This window comes from Arachis duranensis, chromosome 5, assembly GCF_000817695.3.
Source record: "Arachis duranensis cultivar V14167 chromosome 5, aradu.V14167.gnm2.J7QH, whole genome shotgun sequence".
NCBI classification, from domain to species: domain Eukaryota; kingdom Viridiplantae; phylum Streptophyta; class Magnoliopsida; order Fabales; family Fabaceae; genus Arachis; species Arachis duranensis.
The window spans coordinates 105,743,579-105,753,680 of record NC_029776.3 but is presented as its reverse complement, the minus strand read 5'-3'; the positions used below and the strand labels follow the sequence as shown (position 1 = coordinate 105,753,680).

General features: G+C 33.4%; 2 protein-coding genes across 2 annotated transcripts; both read left to right on the top strand.

Moving 5' to 3' along the window:
• The first annotated feature begins 1,202 nt into the window (after window positions 1-1,202).
• On the top strand, window positions 1,203-7,713 carry LOC107491077 (ABC transporter C family member 10). Its single transcript, XM_016111839.3, is given in 13 exon segments — window positions 1,203-1,348; window positions 2,195-2,858; window positions 2,861-4,185; window positions 4,305-4,625; window positions 4,715-4,801; window positions 4,922-5,509; window positions 5,609-5,773; window positions 5,885-6,179; window positions 6,278-6,492; window positions 6,565-6,870; window positions 6,950-7,013; window positions 7,102-7,341; window positions 7,417-7,713. Coding segments are annotated over 12 exon segments (4,350 nt in total). The 5' UTR covers window positions 1,203-1,348; window positions 2,195-2,227; the 3' UTR covers window positions 7,530-7,713.
• Window positions 7,714-8,270: 557 nt separating this feature from the next.
• LOC107490987 (uncharacterized) lies at window positions 8,271-9,902 on the top strand. Its single transcript, XM_016111778.3, has 2 exons — window positions 8,271-8,702; window positions 9,566-9,902. Exons 1-2 carry the CDS (start codon window positions 8,299-8,301, stop codon window positions 9,669-9,671), a joined length of 510 nt encoding a protein of 169 aa, XP_015967264.1. The 5' UTR covers window positions 8,271-8,298; the 3' UTR covers window positions 9,672-9,902.
• The last annotated feature ends 200 nt before the right edge of the window (window positions 9,903-10,102 follow it).

The following is a 10,102-nucleotide window of genomic DNA, read 5'->3' as shown; positions in this document are numbered from 1 at the left end:
TTTAAGTTAGTTATTTTAATTTTTTCATCACTTTCATTACTACGACAATAAATATAACACGTTAAATAATACCATAACACATATTTAGTAGTTTTAATTGGTGATTAATACGATAAATTTATGAAATTGGATTAAATCAATTTTAAATTAAAAAATTTCAATGCTTCAAGTTCTCTCCTCAATTAAGTTTTGATTTGATCTAATTTTATAAACTTACCGGACTAATAGTCAATTAAGACTCCTATATATATTATAGTATCACTTAATATGCACGCAACACTAATAAATTTTGGCGCTGTTAACAAAGAAAATGACAGAAGAACTTACACGATTAGTTTAAAATTTTTTAAAGACAAATTTGATTAAAAAAAATTTTCGGAGACTAATTTAAAAAAAAAATTGAGACGAATTTGACTATTTATCTAAATAATTTATTATTTGTGTACATACACCATTGAGTATTTCATTGGGCCTGGGGTCATTACTTTGGAGTTATTATATTATTACAATTATATTAGCTATATACAAAAAATTAATAATCAAATCAACTACTCATAAAAAATATATGTTAAAATAAAAAAATATTAAAAATAAACAATATCTATATCTATATACAAATACATAATAATTAATTTGGTTACTAATTTTTTTATTTCTACAAAACATTTTTTTATTTTTATATATTTCTATTCATATTTATATAAAATTGTCGCTAAGATATAAACAAAAGTTTAATTAAATAGTCAAACACATCAATCTATTTAATAATTCTTAACTATTATTTGTATACAAAGATATTTGTATACAAGGAGCTATATTACTATTATTTAGTTTTTTTGTTTACACAACCGAAATATCTACTGTTAAAATCTGTGACTTTTTTTTCTTGGGTTAATTTAAATTTCAATGATTGAAACAACTGGTCCAAAATTTTAATGTTGATGTTTGCCCGAAATTAAAGCAATGGGAGACATAATTTTATGGTGGAGTACCTATTGTGTATAGATATATAAAAATACTAAAATTAGTCACTATATATTTGAGTATAAATATATATATTGGTTAACTTATTTTCAATGTGTATTTTATATTTCAACACGTATTGTATACTAGTAGTTAATATTTATAACTAATTTTAGTATACATATAACATAGTCGAGATATATATATATACACTAGGCAGAGACCTGTAATATTTATTATTGAAAAGGTCTTTGCAGAGAACTCAGAGAAGTGATGAAGTTTTCTTCTTGATGAACCAATTATTAGAAGCTTAGCTTGTTGCTCATCCTGAAGATAGATCAAACCTTGAGACTTGAGTCACAAAGCTGCTTAATAAATTAAACAGGTAAATAAGTTCTTGTTGCTTCATCATCTATCATTGTCTTTCTTAGCACTTAATTAATTATTTTCTTCACAAACTATATATATAAGTATTATTCTCATCATTGCTTTTCTTAATTATGTCTTTCTCATATCATCACTATATATACATATAAACTTAATTTTAATAAAAAGAAATCTACTCTCTTTATTCTCCTCCCTTAAAATCAGTTTCTCATGAAGCTGGAAGTGGTTCCCACTTCAGAGAATAATGATTCAATCATTCATCCTCCACATGATTGCTGAAGCTTTTAAACAATTTTCTAAATATGGTATTGCTGATGCTTTTGATTGGAGTAGTTGCTCTCAAATATTTAATTTTCCATTGTTGTAATAATGTTGGTATCCTTGTCTCCACTTTCATCATTTTTTATTATAAAGTTTGAGGTGTTTAGCCTCTCAGAAAAAAATAAAATAAAAAGTTGATATGCTAAGTATTTAATAGCTCATAGCAACAATTTTTAATTGTTTCATTTATTTAATTATTTTTATTTTTCACTCTAAGATAGTACTTCATAAGAATTTCAGTTAAGATGCTATGTATATCAAGAAGTTATTAAAGTGAATTATGGCCTTACAGACTGAGAGCTTCTCCTCAGTTTCTCAATGAGTCAACCAATGAACCAAGTTAACTTTTTGAAATTATGTAAGCAATTAATGAAACTAATGAATAGAATTTTTTTATGATGAGTCATTTAATACTGTATTTGTTTCAAAGTTTGAAACACGTATATTCTAAATAAAGTTCATTTATGTTACATCATAGAACCGTTGACTTTATCTGCTTACTGAATGTATGTTTTTGTAACAGAATTTAAGCAGAAAAAGAAAATTTACAAAGAAAATGGATGATTTTTGGAGCCTGATTTGTATGGACTATGATTGTTCCAAGGCCAGAGAAACTCCTTTCTGTAATGATTTCAAGTTCTTGCAAGATCATTCCAAATGCATCAACAATTTGTTGATCATTTGCTTTGATATCTTGCTGCTGATCATGCTGTCATTCACTATGATCAAGAGGACTTCATCAACTCCATTTCATGGCCAAACGCGAGCCGAAAGATATTCAAATTTGCAGCTAGTTTCTGCCACAAGCAATGGAGTTCTTGGCTTGGTGCATTCATGCTTAGGAATTTGGATTTTGGAGGAGATGATAAGAAAAAACCACACTGCATTGCCTCTTAATTGGTGGTTGGTAGAATTCTTTCAAGGAATCACATGGCTTTTAGCATCCTTCACAGTATTAAGTCTTTGGCTTAAACATTATCCGGTAACATCATTGCGCCTTTTTGCTGTTCTTCTACTTTTAGCTTCTAGCATACTATGTTCTTTGTCCTTGTTCTATGCAATTAGCAGCAGAGGACTCTCCCTGAAGATAGCTCTAGATGTTCTATCTTTTCCAGCATCAATCTTAGTGCTGTTATGCACATTCAAAGTATGTCATTGCGACGAAAAATGGAAGGAAAAGGATGAAAGAAATTTTGGTGGTTGAATCCATTGATGAAAAAAGGTAAAGAGAAAACACTTGAGGATGAGGATATCCCAAAGCTGCACGAGCCGGATCGAGCAGAAAGTTGCTATTCTGTGTTTATAGAACAACTTAACAAACAGAAACAAAAAGAACCAACACTGCAGCCATCAGTATTTTGGACTATAATGTCCTGCCACTGGAGAGAGATTTGGATTTCAGGATTCTTTGCATTTATTAAGGTAGTTACTCTGTCTTGTGGTCCCCTGCTTTTGAATGCATTTATATTGGTTGCTGAGGGTAATGAAAGTTTCAAATATGAAGGTTATGTGTTGGCCATTTCACTTTTCTTTGCAAAGATCATAGAATCCTTGTCTCAAAGGCAATGGTATTTTCGATGTAGACTCGTTGGTATGAAGGTTAGATCTCTTCTCACTGCAGCCATCTATAAGAAACAATTGAAGCTATCCAATGCTGCCAGATTGGAGCATTCTGGTGGTGAGATAATGAATTATGTGACTGTTGATGCATATAGGATTGGAGAATTTCCATTTTGGTTTCATCAGATGTGGACAACAAGCTTCCAAATATGCATTGCTTTGGTGATTCTTGTCCGAGCCATTGGACTCGCGACAATAGCCTCAATGGTAGTAATAATTCTCACTGTACTTTGCAATGCTCCATTGGCAAAGCTACAGCAGAAGTTTCAAAGCAAGCTCATGGTGGCACAAGATGAGAGATTGAAGGCTAATTCTGAGGCTCTTGTGAATATGAAAGTTCTGAAGCTATATGCATGGGAGAAACATTTTAAGAAGGCTATTGAAGGCTTAAGGAATGTGGAACTTGAAATGTTATCAGCAGTGCAATCAAGAAAGGCCTACAACATCTTTCTCTTCTGGTCTTCGCCTATTCTGGTGTCCGCGGCTTCCTTTGCTGCATGCTACTTCTTGGAGATTCCTTTGCATGCAAACAATGTTTTCACTTTTGTGGCAACACTGCGCCTTGTGCAAGAGCCAATCACAACCATCCCAGATGTTATTGGAGTGGTTATTCAATCGAAAGTTGCATTCGCTCGAATTGGGAAGTTTCTTGAGGCATCTGAATTGCAGAATGCAAATTGCAGGAAGAGTTGTGTTGATGATAACCTCAGAGGCTCAATTTCAATCAAGTCTGCTGATTTTTCATGGGAAGATAATGTGTCAAAACCAACACTTAGAAACATAAATTTGGAGGTTAGACATGGACAAAAGGTAGCAATTTGTGGAGAAGTTGGATCAGGAAAATCAACTCTCTTAGCAACAATTCTTGGAGAAGTTCCAAATACAAAGGGAACTGTAAGCTTTCATAAAACTTTCATATTCCTAGTATACACTCTTAAAACCTTGTTATGCTCCAAATTAGCATAAACTATCACATAAATTTAACTCACTATGGTAAGTTTCTTGAATTGCAGATTGAAGTTTATGGCAGTTTTGCATATGTTTCTCAAACAGCATGGATACAGTCAGGTACAATAAGGGAAAATATTTTGTTTGGAGCAGATTTGGATCCACAAAGATATGAAGAGACACTTTATAGATCTTCACTGATAAAGGATCTTGAGTTGTTTCCCTATGGAGATCTTACCGAAATAGGCGAGAGGGGAGTTAACCTGAGTGGAGGTCAGAAGCAGCGAATTCAGCTCGCTCGTGCGCTTTATCAGAATGCTGATATATATCTCTTGGATGATCCATTCAGTGCTGTTGATGCTCACACAGCCACAAATTTGTTTAAGGTAATCACATCTTAGTCTCCTTCAAATAATGTTCTTAATTATATCTACAATGTCATTCTCTATTGAAAGATTGCTTCGGAACTTGGCAGGAATATATCATGGAAGGACTTGCAGGGAAGACTGTGTTACTTGTGACTCATCAAGTTGACTTCCTACCAGCTTTTGATTCTGTTATGGTAATTTCTTTCATCTTAATGCAGTGCTATTAATATTCATGTTAATATATTTCAATAAGAAACAATGAAATCATGCTTGTTTTTAATGATCTTTAACTCTAACTTTCTTTTCCTTAAAAGTTGATGTTAGATGGGGAAATTCTACAAGCTGCTCCTTATCATCATCTATTGGAATCAAGCCGAGAATTCCAAGAACTCGTCGAGGCTCACAAGAAGACTGCTGGTGCTGACCATCAAGTTGACACTCCTTCTTCCAAGAGAGATTCAACTTCTGGCAGAGAGATTAAGCAAGATTTCTTGGAGAAGAAGTTAGAAGCTTCAAACGAAAATAAGTTGATTAAGCAAGAAGAAAGAGAGATAGGAGACACAGGCTTGAAGCCTTACATTCAGTATCTGAATCAGATGAAGGGATACATATACTTTGCTGCCGCTACTCTTTGTCACATTTTATTTGTAACTGGCCAAATAATTCAAAACTCATGGATGGCTGCTAATGTTGACAACCCTCATATCAAAACTCTGAAATTGATCTTAGTCTACTTGTTGATAGGAGTTGTTTCAATTGTTTTTATGTTAATCAGAACTTTTCTTATAGTTGCTTTAGGTCTTCTATCATCAAAACATCTATTTTCACAGTTGATGAACTCCCTTTTCCGCGCACCGATGTCTTTTTATGACTCCACACCTTTGGGAAGGATACTTAGCAGGGTAAGCATATAAAACAACATTTTCTATTTGATTTTTTCTTTCATTCAATGAAATGCAATGTGGAAGTTTAAGTATTCTGACTAATATTTTATTGTGTAGGTATCTGCAGATATGAGCATTGTGGATCTTGATGTACCATTTTTCCTTGCATATACTGTGGGGGGTACTACAAATTTTTATTCTAATCTTGCAGTTTTATCATTTGTGAGTTGGCAAGTCTTGTTTGTTGCCATACCACTGGTTTTTGCTGCGATTCAATTGCAGGTGATGAACAAATTCTTCTTTTTATAGCCTGTTCTACATGGAATTTAAAAGATTATTTTGATGGAAAAGTTAACATGCTAAGTACTTTTGTTGTTTTCATTTTTTAAACAGAAATACTACTTTGCTACTGCAAAAGCATTGATGAGGTTAAATGGCACAACAAAATCATTTGTAGCTAATCATGTAGCAGAAACTAATGCTGGAGCTGTGACAATAAGGGCCTTTAAGGAGGAAGATCGCTTTTTCAAGAAGAATCTTGATCTGATTGATGTCAATGCTAGTCCATTCTTCCATAGTTTCACTTCAAATGAATGGTTGATCCAACGGTTAGAAACAATCAGTGCTGTTGTTCTATCTGCTGCAGCACTTTGCATGGTTGTGCTTCCACCTGAGACTTTCCCCGCCGGTGAGGCTTCAGATATTCATAGTTTGTCATACATAACTTCATTGTTCACAAATTATCTTATTGTAGAAGTTTCTTAATTTAAATGTCCATTGTTGCAGGATTTATTGGCATGGCACTCTCTTATGGCCTTTCACTGAACAATTCCCTTGTATTTTCAATTCAATTTCAATGCACTCTAGCAAATTATATAGTATCTGTAGAGAGGATAAATCAATATATGTATATACCAAGTGAGGCCCCAGAAGTTATAGAAGGAAATCGCCCTCCGGTTAATTGGCCAGTTGCAGGCAAAGTAGAAATTAGTAACTTGCAGGTAACTGAAACTTCATATTAAATTCTGAAGCATAATGTTGAGAAAGTTATTGGTTTATTCATTTCAAAACAGATAAGATACAGGGCTAATGGACCACTTGTACTCCATGGAATTACATGCACATTTGAAGGAGGACACAAGATTGGTATTGTTGGCAGGACAGGAAGTGGGAAGTCCACTCTTATTAGTGCTTTGTTTCGCCTTGTCGAGCCGGCCGGTGGAAGAATTGTAATGGATGGTGTAGACATATCCTCGATCGGCCTTCATGATTTGAGGTCACATTTAGGTGTTATACCTCAGGATCCTACTCTTTTTAATGGAACAGTTAGATATAATTTGGACCCTTTGTCTCAACATTCTGATGAAGAGATATGGGAGGTATATATAGCAGTCACATTCTGTTTATGTCAAAATTTGGTGTCTTCTGGTGTGAACTAATCCTTAACTTTATGTTAAGGTTCTTGGAAAGTGTCAGTTGCGAGAAGCCGTGCAAGAAAAAGAAAAGGGCTTAGACTCCTCAGGTAGAGTTTCTTATTTCATGTTGTTACTTAGGCTGCAAGAAATTCTTTCCTAGTTAATACTAATGACTAGTAACAAAATGTTACACAGTTGTTGAAGATGGATCGAATTGGAGTATGGGACAAAGGCAGTTATTCTGTCTAGGCCGCGCCCTTTTGAGGCGAAGTAGGATATTGGTGCTAGATGAAGCAACGGCATCAATTGATAATGCAACAGATCTTATTTTGCAGAAAACAATTAGAACAGAATTTGCAGATTGTACAGTGATCACAGTAGCACACAGGATACCAACTGTGATGGATTGCACCAAGGTTCTCTCCATAAGTGATGGTAAGTTGAATAATTTTTTTTATCATTTAGTAGTGTTTGATTCTAACTAATGGAGATGTTTGATTGTATTATCAGGAAAATTGATAGAGTATGATGAGCCAAAGAAGTTAATGAAGAGAGAAGGGTCATTGTTTGGGAAGCTTGTGAAGGAATACTGGTCTCATTTTCAGTCTGCAGAATCTCATTGATGATAATAAGAATGAACCTTTTATGAAATCAATTTTGTCTCATCATTTGGTAAATGAATGAGCCATAAACCAATAAAGTTCAAGTCTATGAGGATGATATTCTTGAACTATATATTGAAATATTTCGATCTAGATGGCTCATGTTCTTGGTATTTGCCAATGAAATTATTATTTTATGTATAAATGTACCACTCTTATTTATGGACTTCAACTTTGAAATGTACTTATGAAAAATCTAAACAACCATTTATAACTTAAGCCATAAAGTCTTACAAGCCTCACATGATAATAAACAAGAACCTGTCCTTTTTTTTTTTTTGGGCAAGTAGCCAAGTACAGATCTTTTTAATGTCTTCGTATAACAAAAATGATACTAATAAAAATAGATTATTTCAATTCCAATAATCTCACAAGTGATATCATTACACAACACATTTTATGAGACATGCATGATGCATATGCTATGACTATCTCCAATGAACCATCCAAGTTAAACAGAAATTTAAGCACAGAAGCAATAGTAGTTGTTAATTATCATCAATCCAATAACTAGTAGATGCACACTTTAGATTGCTAATTATTAATTATTAGATATACAATTAAAAAATGCTTGTTAAAATGTATTTCATAAAGATGTAAGTTTAAAGTCTTTTTTTTTTTTAAAGTGCTCATGTTCCTGTTGGATAACTAACCAGCTGCATTGAAAAATGGAGGGTAAAAGTACTCTCAACTGAAATCACAGGAAAAAAAAAAAAGGGAAAACACAAAAATGTCAACTATTACATCCTCAACATTCACAAACTACAATGTTCCTCCGTCTTCAATCTCTTCAAGTTCAACTCAATTTCCAATCTTTCACCTAACCCATTTCCCAAAACACCTTCAATGTCCCAGCCCACTTTCCATCTCGTCCAGAAAACCCATCGCCACAACCACCCAAATTTTCTGCAAGTCACCAGAAGCAGAAGAGTTGTCACCAAAAGAAGATGATGAGTGGCTTCAGAAGCTTCCAGAGAAGAACAAGCCTCTCTACTCACATAGCTTGCCTTGCATTGAGGCTTGGCTCAAGAGCCTTGGATTCTACCAGAGCAAGGATGATAGAGCTGTTTGGCTGATTCAAAAAGCTGATTGGCATGCTCATCTCTATTTAGATGTTACTGATCTCTACATAAGGTTGGGTTTTTCTTTTTATCTTGTTCTTATTGTTATTTAAAAAATGTGAATTTTTGTGCTTTTGGTTATTGCACTCTTGGTGTTTGAGTTTATGCTTGTGTGTGTTGAATGTGCACAAGGTGCTATCCACTTTGTGTGGTTTAGAATTGGTAGATGGAATGTGGAGGCTGGATACTTTAGTTGGAAAGTTGTGAAGGGTTTGACTTAAATTGAGTTTTTTTAAGCAAAAAATTATATTTTTAATGTTTGTTATGTCTGTTGAATTTTCCGTCCAAATTGCTTGAAGCTAAGCAAGCCAATGCACTGTTATGTTCCCCTGCATTGCTGCAATGGCATCTGTGAGATCAAATTAGGATAGGGTAGATACTAGATACTTAAATTGGTCCTTTGATTCCTTTTAGACATATATGTTACATCAAGTTGGTGAAATCAAAGAATGGTTAAGATTTCACAATGAATCTTTAATCACTTTCTGGTGGCAGTTTGTTCTTTACTATTGTATGTTCTGAGACACAAAATAGAGGGGTGTTTTTTTGTTCTTATTTTATTTTCAATGTTACCATGTTACTTTTGGATTGAAAATGGGGCATCCTACTGATATGTACTTGTGAATTCATTCTAAAAACTATTATTGAACATGCTTAGTACTTGAAGAAAAATATGTACTAAACAAAATACTTATTTTAGAAGTAAATATCCTGAATGAATTGTTGGTTTTCTATTAAGTTGAAGTTGACATACTTGCTAACTATTCAGTGAGTAATCTCATTGCAATTTGTAAAGGCTCGTGATGGATTTTCCCTTGCAACAAGGTAAATGTTTAATTGTTAATAGAGATTGAAGAGTTTATTATATCTGTGTAGGTATTTGAAGAGTGGACCTGGGAATCTGGATAAGGATGTGGAGAGGAGGTTTAGTTATGCTCTGAGCAGAGAAGACATTGAGAATGCTGTACTTGGAGGACCATAATACCCTTTTTACCCTCTCTCTATCTGCCAAAATGCTTGATTTCTTGTTGGAAATAGTTAGTGCATTATTATGTCAAATGTTTAGGTTTCATGTTAGAATCCCTTCTATTGAAAGGGTTCAGAAAAGTGTCTTGTAATAGGATGAGGTTTTGATAAATATTTGAAATGAGAGAATCTGTGTATGGTGACTTTTTCTATCACTCTCAGTGTTCGCGGTGCGGTTTAGATCAGTTTTGTGTCAAAAAATTATTCAATTCAAATATTAATTTTACTTATGATGTAGTTTGGATTGGAAATTTTTTTAGACAATCTGATCCAATTTTAAGCGGTTTAGATTGGATTTGATTAAATTTGCGATTTTGAAAATTAAAAAATACATACAAATTCTAACATCAAATCTTAAATAACAAATAATGACATAACGAATAATAT

Bases quoted from the DNA above. Each gene is read 5' to 3' on its own strand.
- LOC107490987 (XM_016111778.3), top strand. From the start codon at position 8,299: ATGTCAACTATTACATCCTCAACATTCACAAACTACAATGTTCCTCCG. The intron at 8,703-9,565 runs GTTGGGTTTTTC...ATATCTGTGTAG, and splicing joins GTTACTGATCTCTACATAAG to GTATTTGAAGAGTGGACCTG.